A 21044-nucleotide genomic window follows, 5' to 3' on the forward strand; every position below is an offset into this window, starting at 1 on the left:
TGCCAACCGCCATGAATCACCTGAACATAGGCAATCATGTGGGTTTTACTTTGAACTGAGTTGTACCATGAAATACGATGGCTTATCTACACCTAGACCTCCAGTAAGAAAATGAGACACAAGATACCAGGGCATACGCCCGAATGAATACACAATCAACGTACAGGAAGTTACCATCCATTTAATCATGTACTTCATCTTATAACAAGACGTTTTTTTCACAAAACAATTCTACATTTCGATTTGTGTTCCTATTAACGAGGAAATCTAAAACGTGTATTTGTAACAACAAGACTTTGTCTATGTGATTTTCCTACAGTGTATAGAAGATGTATGTGTATTCCAAAGGCTATAGAAGGTAAGTTTCATAGTTTTAGTAGCCTACCAACCTGAAGGCGTAGAACACTGTAAAAACAAACAAACGGTAGGCGGAGTTGAGTACACAACCACCAAACATTTGACATGTTCACTTCCCAGCACCAGAAAGTAAGACACTTGGGCTGCATTTACACACGCAGAAGATCTGATCCGATTGGTCAAAAGATGAATCGGTGGCAAAATATCAGAATTGGGCTACCAGTGTAAACACAGCCATACAAACACAAAGTAACAAACTAATCCCTTAAAGCGTCAATTCGCCGTTTTGTTTTTTGCTTCACATATTACCTTTCAAATAAGTCAAATCATTTTTTCATGACAACATTTCTCTAGATACCCTACAACAGATACATTGAATACAAGAGGTCCAGAGGGATGAATACTAATTGCCATTGACATCAATGCTTGATTTTTACACAAAAGTCTGAGATGGACACACAGATTTCTAGTTAGAATTCAGCCTATAGTAAACATTCTTCTCACTAGACTTTGTTCACCACAGAAAAGCTACGAGAGGAGGCAAAGAGAGAGAGATCAATGAAAATACCAGTTAAACACTGACTTCCTTTGAAATTGCAAAGAAGAATGAGTTTCATCTTTGTTGCCTGTCACATCCTGTGCCCTTGCAGTGGAATTTGTTCTCAAGCCAAGACACATTATGGTGGTTACATTGTACGATATCGCTGAGAATTGATTTAATACCAAACAAAACTATACACAGAAACAGACACACAAACATTTTATAGCTTACTTAAGTGTTTAGAGTACTGCTTCCTCTGTTGTGTTTTAAGACTCAGGCCGATCAAAGGGAGAATCAGGGCCATACTATTTCTGGGCTGAGGCGAGGGTGTCCATCTCTGGTCCTCTAAGGTACTGGTTGCAGTTTGGGTCTCCCCTCACGGTCGGTGCTGATGGGATGGGCCGACCGGTGTGTGGGTTGACGCACCAGCACTCCCCCCTCTGGCCGTGCAGAGACATCTTACACTGAAACACAGAATGAACATGTGTTTGTGTGTGTGTGTGTGTGTGTGTGTGTGTGTGTGTGTGTGTGTGTGTGTGTGTGTGTGTGTGTGTGTGTGTGTGTGTGTGTGTGTGTGTGTGTGTGTGTGGATGCTCCCGGGCCATGGAGAAAGAGTGAGTAGTCACCTGTTTGAGTTTATACTGCCCTCTCTTGTCACAGTTGGGGATGTGCAGGGTGTAGTCACCTGTTTGAGGTTACACTGCCCTCTCTTGTCACAGTTGGGGATGTGCAGGGTGTAGTCACCTGTTTGAGGTTACACTGCCCTCTCTTGTCACAGTTGGGGATGTGCAGGGTGTAGTCACCTGTTTGAGGTTATACTGCCCCCTCTTGTCACAGTTGGGGATGTGCAGGGTGTAGTCACCTGTTTGAGGTTACACTGCCCTCTCTTGTCACAGTTGGGGATGTGCAGGGTGTAGTCACCTGTTTGAGGTTATACTGCCCCCTCTTGTCACAGTTGGGGATGTGCAGGGTGTAGTCACCTGTTTGAGGTTACACTGCCCCCTCTTGTCACAGTTGGGGATGTGCAGGGTGTAGTCACCTGTTTGAGGTTACAATGCCCTCTCTTGTCACAGTTGGGGATGTGTAGGGTGTAGTCACCTGTTTGAGGTTACACTGCCCCCTCTTGTCACAGTTGGGGATGTGCAGGGTGTAGTCACCTGTTTGAGGTTATACTGCCCCCTCTTGTCACAGTTGGGGATGTGCAGGGTGTAGTCACCTGTTTGAGGTTATACTGCCCCCTCTTGTCACAGTTGGGGATGTGCAGGGCATACAGGTCTTCCAGTGGGCCTCGGTTATCTCTGAAGGGCATCTTAGATATTCTCTCCAGCACCTGGTCCAGCTCCTGCTGACACTGAACCTACAGAACACAACAGGCAACACCAGTCACATGATTAATAGTCTGGGAAATCTCAGACCTTGGAGCAACAGGCAACACCAGTCACATGATTAATAGTCTGGGAAATCTCAGACCTTGGAGCAACAGGCAACACCAGTCACATGATTAATAGTCTCTGACTATTACATTGGGGCCGAGCCCCCTGCCATCCAGGACCTCTATACCAGGCGGTGTCAGAGGAAGGCTCTAAGAATTGTCAGACTCCAGCCACCCAAGTCATAGACTGTTCTCTCTGCTACCGCACGGCAAGTAGCACCGATGCACCAAGTCTGGAACCAACAGGACTCTGAACTTCTACCCCCAAGCCATGAGACTGCTAAATAATTATTTGAATAGTTAACCAAATAGCTACCCGGACTTTCTGCATTGACCTTTTTTGCACTAACGGTTTTGACTTATCACATACGCTGCTGCTACTGTTTACTATCTGTTAGCTTATTTCTAGCTATATGTACATATCTACCTCAATTCCGGGGAGGGTGCTCTTCAGAATATATTCCGAGTTTAGTTTGGACGGGCTTAAAATGCAGACAGGATTTCTGCTCGTGAAAAACAACGTTGTAAACTTGTAACGCTAACGTTAGCTGTCATGGCACAAGCAAACAACTTACTTGCCAAAGACACTCATTGAAAATATCTAGCTAAGATACCGATTTTGTGTCCGGTGGTAGACTAATGTTTGCGTCAGGACATGAACGGAAAGGCTCCTGGACTGATTTCCTGCTCGAGTCCCATTTCCGCCTCTTGTCCCAACCGATGCTGGTACAGTCAACAGACGTGTGCTGGAACACTGGAGACATTGTGGGAGGCAAACCGTCAGCCTAGGGAGACTACATGATTAATGACCCAGCAATACCTTCAGACCACTGTTTGAGAAAATAAATAAAACATTCTCCAAAGTCATCTACAAAGGTTAAGAGCTGGATTCTCGGAGGAATAATAATCCACAGGAAATGAAATGAACAGCACTACCAAAATATAGAATACAATTATTAATTCACATGAAAATACCTCACAGGTATAACTGAGAGTAAATTATATTTGCATGACTAATTCTATTCATGGATTATTGCCAAAGCACCTGATCGCCCTCTTTCTCTAGGTTTTATGGCTTCATCAATAGTAAAACTGATTGGAATGTTAATTTCTTTGCACTTACAGTCTCTCCTGATGGGTTTTGATGTGTTGCCAAGACTCACTAATATCCGGGGCAAATGGTTCTATTTTAAACTTGGCATCCGTGAAATGCCAAAATCATTATCCTCAAGGAAAATCACTCAATGTGGGAAAATAAGTGCTGGTAGTAGTTTATAATAACACCTTGAAATAAAGCATTTATAATAGATTAGTAAACCGTTTATTCAGGTACTGCTGGAATGTCTACCAATGGCATGTCCATCTTTTTCTGAGAAATTACACTGGTCACTCAAAACATTTACAAAGCATTTCTAAAGTATAAATAGCGCTCACTTTAAATGAGGCCACACAAAAACACAGCTAATGATCAGTAGACGGTTTATAAGTTCCGATATTAAACGTCTTATGAACGATCGTGTTCATTATTATGACATAGTTATTCATAAATATGTGAATACCTGGCTTACTAACATTTACAAATGTGGGTGTAAATGCTTTATTACAAGGTGTTATTATAAAGTGCTACCAAAGTATTTTCCTAGATCGGTCTACAACAGGATGCCAGGCTCGACTTCAAGGAAACAATACAGAGTTTTCAACAGTAGGGTCTTGTACTGTCATGTGTGAAACATTTACACCTTCCCCATGGTCACGTTCAGTATGCTTCAAATGGGGGCAAACGTTGTCAAACGGAGGGCTATCTTGTCCAATAGAAATGCTTATCTACATTTTCCTATTCAAAAAGCTGGCCTTAATTGTCCAAATTGGCAGTAAGACATTGTTAGCTGCTAGACACCATCAGGTCTGCTCCAGGAGATGGCAGCACTGCACTAGGTTCTGTTAAGACTGACTCCTTCCTAAAGGGACATGGACACTGCTAATCCTGATCCCAGGTTCACTAACTGTTTACTAACAGATGCGACCCACTAATGGTCTCGGTTTACCAAGGTAGCGTCTCAAATGGCACCCTATTCCCTATATAAGGCACTACTTTTAACCAGGGCCCATATTAAGGGAATAGGGTGCTATTTGGGATGTAGCCTAACTGTTTACTACTAGGTGTTTACTAACCTGCTTGCCGCGGGGAATTTTGGGGTCCTCCGGCTTGTTACTCTTCATCTTGGTCTTCATCTCCTGTCGGTGCTGGCGCATAGCGTTCTCCTTGGGCCCCAGCCATGGGTTGTCCTTAGTGGCCTTCCTCACCGGGGGGATCTCTGTCAGGCTCGTGTCCAGGAGGTCCACCACCTCCCCTGAGGGACAGACACGCATGCAGACACAGATGCATGCACAGACTCACACACATGCACATATGCATACGCACACACGCACACACACACGCACACACACACACGCACACACACACACACACAAACACAGTCAAAACAGCTCTATGGAAACCAGTTCCATTAAATGAATTGATCGTTCATTACAACACTGTCATAACATTGTGGTTATATTGTCATTACATCACAGAAAAGCTCAACCATTTGAATGATTAAGTATACTGCACATTCCTTCATGAAATGAGAAATGATTAGGCCAGCAGGTTGGCTTTAGTACATTTGGCAATGGCATACATGGTAAATTTTTCAGCGGAAATAGATACATCTTTAAAGGTGCAATATTATGGACCTTTTTCAAAAATATTGTGAAATATTATTATTTATTTATTTTTTCCATTTTAACTTCCAAGAATGAGAACCAATAGTGAACATATGATTCTGTCTGTGTACACTCCAGGTTTATTGGCCACTGAAGAGCTGAAGACTTTTCTGTTAACTCTGGTGCACCTTCATTGCTATGACGAGTGTTCTCTTCACCTCCAATGTCAAGGCATGTCATGAAAGGGCACTAGCTCATTTTCATGTTCGACTGATTAGAACGAAAGCTTGAACAGCAACCACCCAGAACTAACACACCCCACTATCTGGGGAAGGGAGGTAGAAGTCCTCAGCTGTTTGACCAGACAACGTGTGGTTAAACATCAACCTCTGAAAGCCTCTTTCCAAACAGATATGAGAACAAACAATGCAGGGGGCCTGGCCCTGCGAGTCCACTAGCTGTCCATGCTATTCCTGTCAACAGACAGAGCGGTGGCTGAGGGCCCACTAGCAGCTCTCCCAGGGCTCTGGGACCGTCAAAATGGAAGAATAACAGAAACGGCAGGGGGGAGGAAACAGTTGGCTGGACCTTGTTTTGAGGAAATCTTAGATGAATAACCTTTCAGAGTAATGTATTGTTTACAAACTCTCTGTACTGTCAGGCTGTCCAGTGACATTCCACTATTAACGACAGAGGGGGGATAGTTTATAAGATATAAAGATATAACAGGGTAGGCAACGTAAGCTTAACTTTCTGAACATTCGAGACGTGTAGTCCACTTGTCATTCCAATCTCCTTTGCATTAGCGTAGCCTCTTCTGTAGCCTGTCAACTATGTGTCTGTCTATCCCTGTTCTCTCCCCTCTGCACAGGCCATACAAACACTTCACATCGCGTGGCCGCTGCCACTCTAACCTGGTGGTCCCAGCGCGCACGACCCACGTGGAGTTCCAGGTCTCCGGCAGCCTCTGGAACTGCCGGTCTGCGGCCAACAAGGCAGAGTTCATCTTAGCCTATGCTACCTTCCAGTCCCTCGACTTCTTGGCGCTGACGGAAACATGGATTACCACAGATAACACTGCTACTCCTACTGCTCTCTCCTCGTCTGACCACGTGTTCTCGAAAACATCGAGAGCATCTGGCCAGCGGGGTGGTGGCACTGGAATCCTCATCTCTCCCAAGTGGACATTCTCTCTTTCTCCCCTGACCCATCTGTCTATCTCCTCCTTTGAATTCCATGCTGTCACAGTTACCAGCCCTTTTAAGCTTAACATCCTTATCATTTATCGCCCTCCAGGTTCCCTTGGAGAGTTCATCAATGAGCTTGACGCCTTGATAAGTTCCTTTCCTGAGGATGGCTCACCTCTCACAGTTCTGGGTGACTTTAACCTCCCCACGTCTACCTTTGACTCATTCCTCTCTGCCTCCTTCTTTCCACTCCTCTCCTCTTTTGACCTCACCCTCTCACCTTCCCCCCCTACTCACAAGGCAGGCAATACGCTTGACCTCATCTTTACTAGATGCTGTTCTTCCACTAATCTCATTGCAACTCCCCTCCAAGTCTCCGACCACTACCTTGTATCCTTTTCCCTCTCGCTCTCCTCCAACACTTCTCACTCTGCCCCTACTCGGATGGTATTGCGCCGTCGCAACCTTCGCTCTCTCTCTCCCGCTACTCTCTCCTCTTCCATCCTATCATCTCTTCCCTCTGCTCAAGCCTTCTCCAACCTATCTCCTGATTCTGCCTCCTCAACCCTCCTCTCCTCCCTTTCTGCATCCTTTGACTCTCTATGTCCCCTATCCTCCCGGCCGGCTCGGTCCTCCCCTCCTGTTCCGTGGCTCGACGACTCATTGCGAGCTCACAGAACAGGGCTCCGGGCAGCCGAGCGGAAATGGAGGAAAATTGGCCTCCCTGACCTGGCATCCTTTCACTCCCTCCTCTCTACATTTTCCTCTTCTGTTTCTGCTGCTAAAGCCACTTTCTACCACTCTAAATTCCAAGCATCTGCCTCTAACCCTGGGAAGCTCTTTGCCACCTTCTCCTCCCTCCTGAATCCCCCCCCCTCCTCCCTCTCTGTGGATGACTTCGTCAACCATTTTGAAAAGAAGGTTGACGACATCCGCTCCTGGTTTGTTAAGTCAAACGACACCGCTGGTCCACTTTCTACCACTGATCCTGCTCACATTGCCCTACCCTATGCTTTGACCTCTTTCTCCCCTCTCTCTCCAGATGAAATCTTGCGACTTGTGACGGCCGGCCGCCCAACAACCTGCCCGCTTGACCCTATCCCCTCCTCTCTCCTCCAGACCATTTCCGGAGACCTTCTCCCTTATCTCACCTCGTTCATCAACTCATCCTTGACCACTGGATACGTCCCTTCCGTCCTCAAGAGAGCGAGAGTTGCACCCCTTCTCAAAAAACCTACACTCGATCCCTCCGATGTCAACAACTAAAGACCAGTTTCCCTTCTTTCTTTTCTCTCCAAAACTCTTGAGCGTGCCGTCCTTGGCCAGCTCTCTTGCTATCTCTCTTAGAATGACCTTCTTGATCCAAATCAGTCAGGTTTCAAGACTGGTCATTCAACTGAGACTGCTCTTCTCTGTGTCACAGAGGCTTTCTGCACTGCTAAAGCTAACTCTCTCTCCTCTGCTCTCATCCTTTTAGACCTATCTGCTGCCTTTGATATTGTGAACCACCAGATCCTCCTCTCCACCCTCTCCGAGTTGGGCATCTCCGGCGCGGCCCACGCCTGGATTGCGTCCTACCTGACAGGTCGCTCCTACCAGGTGGTGTGGCGAGAATCTGTCTCTGCACCACGTGCTCTCACCACTGGTGTCCTCCAGGGCTCTGTTCTAGGCCCTCCATTGTGTCCTCCTCCCAGAGTGCTAAGAACCTTGGCGTGACCCTGGACAACACCCTGTCGTTCTCCACTAACATCAAGGCGGTGACCCGATCCTGTAGGTTCATGCTCTACAACATTCGCAGAGTACGACCCTGCCTCACACAGGAAGCGGCGCAGGTCCTAATCTACTGTTGTGTTGACGACACAACAGTGGCAGATCAGCCCTACTTGTGAAACTATCAGATCTAACTTCAGCTCTCCTCATGAAACTATCAGATCTAAACCTTTAACTTCAGCTCTCCTCATGAAACTATCAGATCTAACTTCAGCTCTCCTCATGAAACTATCAGATCTAACTTCAGCTCTCCTCGTGAAACTATCAGATCAAACTTCAGCTCTCCTCATGAAACTATCAAATCTAAACCTTTAACTTCAGCTCTACTCGTGAAACTATCAGATCTAACTTCAGCTTTCCTCATGAAACTATCAGATCTAACTTCAGCTCTCCTCGTGAAACTATCAGATGTAACTTCAGCTCTCCTCATGAAACTATCAGATCTGACATCAGCTCTACTCGTGAAACTATCAGATCTAACTTCAGCCCTACTCGTGAAACTATCAGCTCTAACTTCATCTCCTCGTGAAACTATCAGATCTAAACCTTTAACTTCAGCTCTACTCATGAAACTATCAGAGCTAAACCTTTAACTTCAGCTCTCCTCGTGAAACTATCAGATCTAACTTCAGCTCTCCTCATGAAACTATCAGATCTGACTTCAGCTCTACTCGTGAAACTATCAGATCTAACTTCAGCCCTACTCGTGAAACTATCAGATCTAACTTCAGCTCTCCTCATGAAACTATCAGATCTAAACCTTTCACTTCAGCTCTCCTCATGAAACTATCAGATCTAACTTCAGCTCTCCTCATGAAACTATCAGATTTAACTTCAGCTCTCCTCATGAAACTATCAGATTTAACTTCAGCTCTCCTCATGAAACTATCAGATCTAAACCTTTAACTTCAGCTCTACTTGTGAAACTATCAGATCTAACTTCAGCTCTCCTCATGAAACTATCAGATCTAACTTCAGCTCTCCTCATGAAACTATCAGATTTAACTTCAGCTCTCCTCATGAAACTATCAGATCTAAACCTTTAACTTCAACTCTCCTTATGAAACTATCAGATCTAACTTCAGCTCTCCTCGTGAAACTATCAGATCTAACTTCAGCTCTCCTCGTGAAACTATCAGATCTAACTTCAGCTCTCCTCATGAAACTATCAGATCTAACTTCAGCTCTCCTCATGAAACTATCAGATCTAACTTCAGCTCTCCTCATGAAACTATCAGATCTAACTTCAGCTCTCCTCATGAAACTATCAGATCTAACTTCAGCTCTCCTCATGAAACTATCAGATCTAACTTCAGCTCTCCTCATGAAACTATCAGATCTAACTTCAGCTCTCCTCATGAAACTATCAGATCTAACTTCAGCTCTCCTCATGAAACTATCAGATCTAACTTCAGCTCTCCTCATGAAACTATCAGATCTAAACCTTTAACTTCAGCTCTACTTGTGAAACTATCAGATCTAAACCTTTAACTTCAGCTCTACTTGTGAAACTATCAGATCTAAACCTTTAACTTCAGCTCTCCTCATGAAACTATCAGATCTAACTTCAGCTCTACTCGTGAAACTATCAGATCTAACTTCAGCTCTCCTCATGAAACTATCAGATCTAAACCTTTAACTTCAGCTCTCCTCATGAAACTATCAGATCTAACTTCAGCTCTCCTCATCAAACTATCAGATCTAAACCTTTAACTTCAGCTCTCCTCATGAAACTATCAGATCTAAACCTTTAACTTCAGCTCTCCTCATGAAACTATCAGATCTAAACCTTTAACTTCAGCTCTCCTCGTGAAACTATCAGATCTAGCTTCAGCTCTCCTCATGAAACTATCAGATCTAACTTCAGCTCTCCTCGTGAAACTATCAGATGTAACTTCAGCTCTCCTCATGAAACTATCAGATCTGACATCAGCTCTACTCGTGAAACTATCAGATCTAACTTCAGCCCTACTCGTGAAACTATCAGCTCTAACTTCAGCTCTCCTCGTGAAACTATCAGATCTAAACCTTTAACTTCAGCTCTCCTCATGAAACTATCAGATCTAACTTCAGCTCTCCTCATGAAACTATCAGATCTGACATCAGCTCTACTCGTGAAACTATCAGATCTAACTTCAGCCCTACTCGTGAAACTATCAGCTCTAACTTCAGCTCTCCTCGTGAAACTATCAGATCTAAACCTTTAACTTCAGCTCTACTCATGAAACTATCAGAGCTAAACCTTTAACTTCAGCTCTCCTCGTGAAACTATCAGATCTAACTTCAGCTCTCCTCATGAAACTATCAGATCTGACTTCAGCTCTACTCGTGAAACTATCAGATCTAACTTCAGCCCTACTCGTGAAACTATCAGATCTAACTTCAGCTCTCCTCATGAAACTATCAGATCTAACTTCAGCTCTCCTCGTGAAACTATCAGATCTAACTTCAGCTCTCCTCATGAAACTATCAGATCTAACTTCAGCTCTCCTCATGAAACTATCAGATCTGACTTCAGCTCTACTCGTGAAACTATCAGATCTAACTTCAGCCCTACTCGTGAAACTATCAGATCTAACTTCAGCTCTCCTCATGAAACTATCAGATCTAAACCTTTAACTTCAGCTCTCCTCATGAAACTATCAGATCTAACTTCAGCTCTCCTCATGAAACTATCAGATCTAACTTCAACTCTCCTTATGAAACTATCAGATCTAACTTCAGCTCTCCTCGTGAAACTATCAGATCTAACTTCAGCTCTCCTCATGAAACTATCAGATCTAACTTCAGCTCTCCTCGTGAAACTATCAGATCTAGCTTCAGCTCTCCTCATGAAACTATCAGATCTAACTTCAGCTCTCCTCGTGAAACTATCAGATGTAACTTCAGCTCTCCTCATGAAACTATCAGATCTGACATCAGCTCTACTCGTGAAACTATCAGATCTAACTTCAGCCCTACTCGTGAAACTATCAGCTCTAACTTCAGCTCTCCTCGTGAAACTATCAGATCTAAACCTTTAACTTCAGCTCTCCTCATGAAACTATCAGATCTAACTTCAGCTCTCCTCATGAAACTATCAGATCTGACTTCAGCTCTACTCGTGAAACTATCAGATCTAACTTCAGCCCTACTCGTGAAACTATCAGATCTAACTTCAGCTCTCCTCATGAAACTATCAGATCTAAACCTTTAACTTCAGCTCTACTTGTGAAACTATCAGATCTAACTTCAGCTCTCCTCATGAAACTATCAGATCAAAACCTTTAACTTCAGCTCTCCTCATGAAACTATCAGATCTAACTTCAGCTCTCCTCATGAAACTATCAGATCTAACTTCAACTCTCCTTATGAAACTATCAGATCTAACTTCAGCTCTCCTCGTGAAACTATCAGATCTAACTTCAGCTCTCCTCATGAAACTATCAGATCTAACTTCAGCTCTCCTCATGAAACTATCAGATCTAACTTCAGCTCTCCTCATGAAACTATCAGATCTAACTTCAGCTCTCCTCATGAAACTATCAGATCTAACTTCAGCTCTCCTCATGAAACTATCAGATCTAACTTCAGCTCTCCTCATGAAACTATCAGATCTAACTTCAGCTCTCCTCATGAAACTATCAGATCTAACTTCAGCTCTCCTCATGAAACTATCAGATCTAACTTCAGCTCTCCTCATGAAACTATCAGATCTAACTTCAGCTCTCCTCATGAAACTATCAGATCTAACTTCAGCTCTCCTCATGAAACTATCAGATCTAAACCTTTAACTTCAGCTCTACTTGTGAAACTATCAGATCTAAACCTTTAACTTCAGCTCTCCTCATGTCACGCTTGTCGTCGGTGAAGGAGGACCAAAACGCAGCAGGTACGTGTATGCTCATTTTGATGATTTATTAACTTCAAAAAATGAATACAAAAATAACAAACACGAGAAACGAACGAACGAACGACAACAAACAGTCTGGCAAAGCCTAAGCTCAACACAGAACAATCACCCACGAATCACAAACACACCCCAATATATGGGACTCTCAATCAAAGGCAGACAGACAACACCTGCCTTCAACTGAGAGTCCCAACCCCAATCAACACAACATAGAAACACACTCACCAGACTACACATAGAAATACATAAACATAGACTATAAACCACAACCCCGGAAATACTACATCAAACACCCTTTAACCAAACACACCACCCTGAACCACATAAAACAAATACCCTCTGTCACGTCCTGACCAAACTACAATACTAATTAACCCTTATACTGGCCAAGACGTGACACCTCATGAAACTATCAGATCTAACTTCAGCTCTACTCATGAAACTATCAGATCTAACTTCAGCTCTCCTCATGAAACTATCAGATCTAACTTCAGCTCCCTGCATGAAACTCTTTGTGCTCTCAGAGTCCTTTGCAGAACAGAGGGCAGAAGTCAACTGGAATCAGGTGTGAGACATGCACAAAAACACACACACTTATACATCCCTAAATACACACACACACACACACACACAGACACACTATTTTGTTTTCATCTATTAGATAATCCCAACTGTCTCCAACTGTAATATACTGATTCCAGCCTCACGGAGGAAACCTGAGAAGGTCTGAGTCTATTAAAAACCACACACACACACACACACACACACACACACACACACACACACACACACACACACACACACACACACACACACACACACAGAGAGAGAGACACACACGGGCAGGGTCAGGACCCCACTCTAAGGGGGCCCCGTTCCTGCAGTACACTCTGTTCCACCGATCCACAGAGGTGGGCCTGGGCTTTGCAACGTCAACAGAGCTGCAGCTCCATTGTTTTTACTTTGTTGTCCGGTCCACTGCTTGAATTAATACAGCAGACAAAAGGGACGAGTGGCTTCCTTGCTTTTTTAATAGCTGATGCTTGTCAAATTCCCAGAACAGCACAAAGGAGAGAAGGTTCATGTCTGACAGTCTAGACTCTAGTCAACTGAGCAGATGGGCCATGGATGGAGAAGGGGAGACTGGATAGGTCAAACCAATACACATTCATGGTTCAAATGATCCCTTTAACTATCCCCTTTAATCTCAATGTGACTTATTGTGTAATAAATGAATATTACCTCACTCTAGGGCCAGCATAGTGATAATGATACTGTACTGTACTGTGTTTATGTGTATATATAATGTATCACCTTCACAATTGACTGTACAGTCGTGGCCAAAAGTTTTGAGAATGACACAAATATTAATTTTCACAAAGTCTGCTGCCTCAGTTTGTATGATGGTAATTTGCATATACTCCAGAATGTTATGAAGAGTGATCAGATGAATTGCAATTAATTGCAAAGTCCCTCTTTGCCATGCAAATGAACTGAATCCCCAAAAAACATTTCCACTGCATTTCAGCCCTGCCACAAAAGGACCAGCTGACATCATGTCAGTGATTCTCTCGTTAACACAGGTGTGTGTTGATGAGGACAAGGCTGGAGATCACTCTGTCATGCTGATTGAGTTTGAATAACAGACTGGAAGCTTCAAAAGGAGGGTGGTGCTTGGAATCATTGTTCTTCCTCTGTCAACCATGGTTACCTGCAAGGAAACACGTGCCGTAATCATTGCTTTGCAGAAAAAAGGCTTCACAGGCAAGGATATTGCTGCCAGTAAGATTGCACCTAAATCAACCATTTATCGGATCATCAAGAACTTCAAGGAGAGCGGTTCAATTGTTGTGAAGAAGGCTTCAGGGCGCCCAAGAAAGTCCAGCAAGCGCCAGGACCGTCTCCTAAAGTTGATTCAGCTGCGGGATCGGGACACCACCAGTACAGAGTTTGCTCAGGAATGTCAGCAGGCAGGTGTGAGTGCATCTGCACGCACAGTGAGGCGAAGACTTTTGGAGGATGGCCTGGTGTTAAGAAGGGCAAAGAAGCCACTTCTCTCCAGGAAAAACATCAGGGACAGACTGATATTCTGCAAAAGGTACAGGGATTGGACTGCTGAGGACTGGGGTAAAGTCATTTTCTCTGATGAATCCCCTTTCTGATTGTTTGGGGCATCCAGAAAAAAGCTGGTCCGGAGAAGACAAGGCGAGCGCTACCATCAGTCCTGTGTCATGCCAACAGTAAAGCATCCTGAGACCATTCATGTGTGGGGTTGCTTCTCAGCCAAGGGAGTGGGCTCACTCACAATTTTGCCTAAGAACACAGCCATGAATAAAGAATGGTACCAACACATCCTCCGAGAGCAACTTCTCCCAACCATCCAGGAACAGTTTGGTGACGAACAATGCCTTTTCCAGCATGATGGAGCACCTTGCCATAAGGCAAAAGTGATAACTAAGTGGCTAGGGGAACAAACATTGATATTTTGGGTCCACGGCCAGGAAACTCCCCAGACCTTAATCCCATTGAGAACTTGTGGTCAATCCTCAAGAGGTGGGTGGACAAACAAAACCCCACAAATTCTGACAATCTCCAAGCATTGATTATGCAAGAATGGGCTGCCATCAGTCAGGATGTGGCCCAGAAGTTAATTGACAGCATGCCAGGGAGGATTGCAGAGGTCTTGAAAAAGAAGGGTCAACACTGCAAATATTGACTCTTTGCATCAACTTCATGTAATTGTCAATAAAAGCCTTTGACGCTTATGAAATGCTTGTAATTATACTTCAGTATTCCATAGTAACATCTGACAAAAATATCTAAAGACACTGAAGCAGCAAACTTTGTGAAAATTAATATTTGTGTCATTCTCAAAACTTTTGGCCATGACTGTACAGTAAAGCACTTTGGGGAGCTGTAGTTAAAAAGAGCCAGCTCCATAACTGCTTCCCATTATCCTTTACAAGGCCTGCTAGGACTCTCCTCCTAGAATCACACAGTCAGCACAGAGCAAGTGTGTTTACCTCACAGCCAGGCTATCTGGCCTGAGAGGCTCCTCCACAGCGTGAAGCTAGCTGGGGCTGGGCAGGTCTTGACACGTAGACACTGGCTGCACCCAGCCAGGCATCTATCCACCCCTGAACTGACTGACTGCAGGCTAAACCCGGGACTCTGGATGCGTCCCAAACAACACTATATCCCTATATGACTCTGGTCTAAAGTAGTGCACTATATAAGGAAAAGGGAGTATTTTTCCATTTGGGACACACACACCTGGCTCTGGAGGACAGAGAGACAGGGAGACGGAGGCAAGCCAGAGCCCATCGAACCTGCAGGGCAGCGCGGACAATTACAGCACACATATACAGAGAATAAAGAGAGAAGGGAGAGAGATCGTGCCCATCTTTCCCATTCCTTTGGGATTGAGGCCTGTAGACGTGACCTTGACATTAGACCAATTTTGAGGTCTGAAAAGACCAGATTAACTTTGAAGAGTATCCACATCTCCTTTATTAACAGAGACGATAGGACACCAGATTAGGGTTGCTCCCCCAGAGTCAGGGGGGAATAATCAGGATATCCAGAATCCTCTAACCAGGATTTCTAGAAAACCAGTGAATTTATTGAAAGATGAAAATGAATTTTGCAACCCTACACCAGACATGTGATCCAAGTCATGGCACCAATGTAACAAGTCAACTGGCCTTGATACACAAACCACCATCATACGGGGATCAATTCCTAAGACAGTAGCTCTGCCTGCAGCCATCGGGCTGGCCATGAACAACAGATCTTGGGTGATTGTAGCAGCCAAATGCATTGGCCTCCTTCTGTACACACATACCCAGCACTTAAATCTCCTTCAACTCCATTATCTTCAGTGAAGAAACATCAAACATGGCAAAGCCAGCCCTATCCCCTGCAAAGCCCTTTCACAGGTCCCCTTCCAACTCCACTCAGCTCAGTAACATTTCAGACATAGCTTGTGTTTTCTACAAGCACTGAAGAGAGGGAGGGAGGGAGGGAGGGAGGGAGTGGAAGGAGGGAGGGGAGTGGAAGGAGGGAGGGAGCCAGCGAGAGAAAGAAAGAAAGAAAGAAAGGAGGGAGGGAGAAAGAGAGAGAAAGAATGAAGGGGAGAGGGAGAGAAAAGCAGAGTGAGAGAGAGAAAGAGAAAAGGAGCAGGTTTATTCTGGAACGTGTCTGAAGCACACCGAGATTCTAAGCATGGCTTCGGGTGAAGTTGTAGCCCCAGGGGTGGATGGCAGTGATGCCTGTGTTTTAGAGAAGCAGGAGGGATTATCAGGGGCTATTTCGGGCCTGCGGGCACCGTCTAGAGGGCTGGGCACCGCGGCAGTGGACCCATGCAGGTACAGATGAATACCCCTCGTTAGGGAGCCGTGTTATTTCACCGCCCAGTTGCAGCCAGATGGTCAGGATTTATTTTCCTTGTAAAGCTTTGAGAGTTTTGTTGGTCTTTTGTTGGGTTGGGGGTGGGGTAACCTTCCCTCTGTTGGATAAGTGACAGCCCAACGATGTGATCCTGATGGGAGGATGAGTGATGAACCTTGGTGTGTCTCAAATAGTACCCTATTTAGTTAACCTTTATTTTAGCAGGGTCTCTTTTGCAAAGGAGTGCACTACTTTTGACAAGGGCCCATTATAGGGAACCATTTGGGACGCTACCCTTCTTTTAAATACATTTTTTTAATAGTATGTTTTTGTATTAGCGTGATGTATTATTGACTATGACGTGTCTTTACGTAATAATATGATATACTCCCCGTCTGCCTGTTGTGGAATCAATCTCGCCCCAACGTCTCTATTCACATCATTCTCTGACGCATCACAGTAAACCGACTGTAGTTGTACCACGTGATATTGACAATGAGGGGTTACAGTCTGGGCGTAGTCTGGTGGGCTAATAAAGATGCCCATCCACCACAGGGTTCAGGTAAGGAAGAGACATGGGGTGCACCACCATATCAAGTCTTCCATGGATGAAAGGCTACATGCCAGTCATGCATTAAGGCCTGTATAGCATGAGATGAGTAGCATGAAGGAATGCATATAGGGTGCTCTGCATTTCCCAGTGATCCAATCTTGGAGAATGCAGAACACCTTTTCCTTGGTTATAACATGTGTTCACATAATAACAGTAAGAAGGAAGCTTTATGCGACAACTCATTGCATTTGTGTGTATTACGTGTGTTCTGCCAGATGAGAAAGACAGGTAAGTTAAGTGATGATTATTTTGATACATGAGCGGATGTGACTGTTAACCAATGCGTTTTAGTTTGACTTATAAACTGATCCTATAAACTCCTCACAAACTCTTTATTAAACAAGCCCTTTATTACACAAGCCCTTTATTAAACAAGCCCTTTATTAAACAAGCCCTTAATTAAAGTGAAGTGTTACTGCTATTAATTATCCCAAGGTTTACTCTGTTTCAACAAGCAGGAAATGTGATGTAGCTAGGCTACCATGGCCTGAGTTGTCATAGATTGTGGTTTCGCACGTCGGCCTATTTAGACAATGAAAACGTGTAGGAAACGTGTGTAACCGGGGCTGCTTTTTGCATAATCTCGTGGACACACCAGATTGTGTCCAGAAGTTTATATCACTCCGTATACTGGGATGCTTAAACCTGCAAGAAAGTGGTTAATAAGGGACTGTTTGAAAGGGAGTCATATAAACATTGCCTCCTTTTTTTTTACAGGTAACATACTGTGAATTCTGTATGAAGTACATTATAGAAATGTATAACCCAGGTATACATTATAGTACTGTGTAACCCAGGTGTACATTATAGTACTGTGTAACCCAGGTGTACATTATAGTACTGTGTAACCCAGGTGTACATTATAGTACTGTGTAACCCAGGTGTACATTATAGTACTGTGTAACCCAGGTGAACATAATAGTACTGTGTAACCAAGGTGTACATTATAGTAAAGTGTAACTCATGTGTACATAATAGTACTCTGTAACCCAGGTGTACATTATAGTACTGTATAACCCAGGTGAACATAAAATTACTGTGTAACCCAGGAGTACATAATAGTACTGTGTAACTCAGGTGTACATAATAGTACTGTGTAACCCAGGTGAACATAAAATTACTGTGTAACCCAGGTGTACATTATAGTACTGTGTAACCCAGGTGTACATTATAGTACTGTGTAACCCAGGTGAACATAAAATTACTGTGTAACCCAGGAGTACATAATAGCACTGTGTAACCCAGGTGAACATAAAATTACTGTGTAACCCAGGAGTACATAATAGCACTGTGTAACCCAGGTGTACATTATAGTACTGTATAACCCAGGTCAGCATAATAGTACTGTGTAACTCAGGTGTACATAATAGTACTGTAAAACGCAGGTGTAAATTATAGTACTGTGTAATCCATTTGTACATGATAGTACTGTGTAACCCAGGTGTACATGATAGTACTGTGTAACCCAGGTGTACATAATAGTACTGTGTAACCCAGGAGTACATAATAGCACTGTGTAACCCAGGTGTACATGATAGTACTGTGTAACCCAGGTGTAACCCATCCCTTATATGCCAGGCTGTGAATACATAGAAACAGTCAGAGTAGAAGATAAACAGTTTGAGCAGAGAAATATAGGATGGCATCATGGCAAATTCACTGTACTGTAGGCTAGGACTGTGGAATCTGGCTGTAGCAAAGCAGACTGCAAGTAGCTATTTCAGGAAGAGTTCCACCATAGAAATAGTATTAGAACACCACTACCTCCTAAGACCCAACTTATCTCTGGCTACATGTGCATGTGTAGGTTACTCCACGTGCATTTCTAGTGCTACTGTCTGTGGTGACCTGGCCCTAATCCATTTGAACTTTTCAGGAATCACAGGTTCTCCTTTGTAATCTAATCAAATGTTACATTTGGCAGATGGGGACATTGACATTCGGTTTAGTAGAAATCACACCATACTGAACAAGCTTCAACAAACACTCCATGACTAGTTGACAGTTGTTGGGGTCAAAGTACAAAGTCCAATTTGCCAATCAATGTGGCATTATTTTATTTCTCTCTCCTCTCTCATGTTATCCAATTAACTAGGAATGTTTTGGGATTTCTGTGTAAAACACAAGCTGGGAATGTTATTTCAGGGTATAATCAAGCATACAGTATAGGCTTGCTTATACAGTGTAAGATATGTTATACAGGAATAATATTGTTAGGGAAGGGGGTCTATTGGATTGCAGCAAGGGCCCAATAAGTCAACACATGGAGGTCAATAAGTCAAACTAGTCCAGTGCAGTTCTGGTTGTTGCTGGAGACTGATGGATGATACTACCTGCAAACGTTTCTTTCATTTGTGATTAGGACATATAGCCCAAAGCCAAATATAGGCTTATAGCATTTGCAGCTCAATTCGGTACATATTAAAGGCAAAAGTACCTTGATAAAATTGTGTTATAAAAGTGTTATAACTGTGTAATAACAACATTTCAAATAAATAGGCGTTTTAGAGCGGGTTAATTACAGTTTAAATGTTTCTATGAGCAAATGGACGCCAAAATCATTAGCTTAGACTGCTGCGAATTAAATAAATCACAATACGGTCCATGGTAAGGGCTGTAAGCCATCCCAATGATAGTGCAATTATTCATTAACGCCTACTAATGATCATACTTCCCGAACTTCCTCTCTGTTCCATTATAACATTGTAAATGTATCAAGCTTGTTGAAACTGACCGCTAAATTGCTCCCGGTGCTCCTGGCTCCCCGTGGGCTCGGTGACCACTTTGTGTCCGCACAGCCCCAGCCCCTGGACCAGCTGCTCGAGAGGCAGATCGGAGTCCGGCTTCGGGTAACACCGGAGCCCACTGGAGCATCTCGGGGTGTACACGCCGCATAACTCGCCCTCTTGCCGGGCGCACACCGGACAGCAACCGCAGCCCGGTTCGCGCACTATCTCTGCACAGGTCTCGGTGAGCTTCGGGCACGCAGCCTGACGTTCGGCGGTGCAACTCGGGCAACGGAAGACCATCTCCGCGAAAGAAGCGCCCACGAAAGCCACCGACAGCAGCAGCAAGCTGCAGCCTGAATACGATATCATTCTCGGCATGGAACTTCTTGTCATTTAGTGAGGCGCTGGAACGCAACTCCAGGTAAAAGAACTGTGCATGCGAACAGGTGAAGCCAGCGGCTGGGTTGAGTTCTGCAGGGTCCTACCAACGGCAGGATTAACTGACAGCTCGTCAGACCAGTGGTGCGTATGGAAGAGCAGCAGGCAAACCCTAACAGGCAATTTTGTGCTATGACGAAAATATTATACAGCCTCTTAAGTGTTCATGCACAAGTATACCTAAGACCAGTCCAAATAACTTGTTATTTTGTAGTCAACTTACATTATGGTACTCAGCCAGGTGTCCCTGGCCAACTGTTGATGTTGATGAGGCCTGTATATAGATAGATTTGGTGATTTATTACAACAAGCAGAAAGAACTGTCAGACAAACCCAAACACACATAGGCTACACTGAAGTGATGCCCTATAAACCTTCTATTTAAATCGATTCTGAACAATGGAAACTAAGAAATGTAAGTTGTAGATAGTAAGAAGAGAATGTTCTATGTGGGAGTATCATGCAACTCAATGGAGGAAGACGAGGCAGCATTCCCTTGGCTGGGCCTGAGACTGAGAGAGGCAATATTACATACTGTAGCATGTTTATTTTTATCAGCATGCACCCTCTCCTAGAAAATAAATAAATAAACAAACATAAACAAAAAGCGTTCCTTCCATGTCCATTGCCACTTAATGAAAGCCCTGCCCAGAGGCTGCATGCCATTCCCTACCTGGTGGGCGCTGTGTATGTTGCCTATTGATCAGCTGGGGCCAGGCGCTGAGGTGTCGTGCTTACATACCAAACAGGCTCCCATTAACCCGTCCAGTGAGTGCGGTGGTTGCCCTGGAGACTAATTGCTGTTTATTTAAGGGCACAGAAATAAACATTGCATATATACTGTAACCATACTCTCCAGCCAGGCAGGGAGTCACAGATATAAATGTGGATTATTTTGTTTTGTGGGTGCCCTCTGATTTCATGGTATTTCACCTATTTATGGTCGGCATCCCGGCTCGCCTTGAGGGCGGACGCGAGGAGAAAGGGCCCTTC

The 21044-nt window shown here is 44.1% G+C and overlaps 1 protein-coding gene and 2 long non-coding RNA genes across 3 annotated transcripts; all 3 read right to left on the minus strand.

Moving 5' to 3' along the window:
• Nucleotides 1–163: 163 nt before the first annotated feature.
• Nucleotides 164–20108, minus strand: igfbp2a (insulin-like growth factor binding protein 2a). The gene is made up of 4 exons (XM_029740598.1): nucleotides 19619–20108; nucleotides 4503–4681; nucleotides 2115–2255; nucleotides 164–1362 (listed from the first exon to the last, which is right to left on the minus strand). Exons 1-4 carry the CDS (start codon nucleotides 20004–20006, stop codon nucleotides 1204–1206), a joined length of 867 nt encoding a protein of 288 aa, XP_029596458.1. The 5' UTR covers nucleotides 20007–20108; the 3' UTR covers nucleotides 164–1203.
• Nucleotides 9828–10417, minus strand: LOC115179207 (uncharacterized). Its single transcript, XR_003872877.1, has 2 exons — nucleotides 10192–10417; nucleotides 9828–10018 (listed from the first exon to the last, which is right to left on the minus strand). It is a non-coding gene; the product is annotated as an uncharacterized LOC115179207 (long non-coding RNA).
• LOC115179208 (uncharacterized) lies at nucleotides 11713–12318 on the minus strand. The gene is made up of 2 exons (XR_003872878.1): nucleotides 12283–12318; nucleotides 11713–11815 (listed from the first exon to the last, which is right to left on the minus strand). It is a non-coding gene; the product is annotated as an uncharacterized LOC115179208 (long non-coding RNA).
• Nucleotides 20109–21044: the final 936 nt, after the last annotated feature.

The sequence above is a fragment of the Salmo trutta genome, chromosome 39 (assembly GCF_901001165.1).
Source record: "Salmo trutta chromosome 39, fSalTru1.1, whole genome shotgun sequence".
Classification (NCBI taxonomy): Eukaryota; Metazoa; Chordata; class Actinopteri; order Salmoniformes; family Salmonidae; genus Salmo; species Salmo trutta.

Bases quoted from the DNA above. Each gene is read 5' to 3' on its own strand.
- igfbp2a (XM_029740598.1), bottom strand. From the start codon at position 20,006: ATGACAAGAAGTTCCATGCCGAGAATGATATCGTATTCAGGCTGCAGC. The intron at 4,682-19,618 runs GTCAGTTTCAAC...TCTGTCCCTCAG, and splicing joins GCACCGGGAGCAATTTAGCG to GGGAGGTGGTGGACCTCCTG. The intron at 1,363-2,114 runs GTGACTACACCC...TCTGTGTTTCAG, and splicing joins GGCAGTATAACCTCAAACAG to TGTAAGATGTCTCTGCACGG.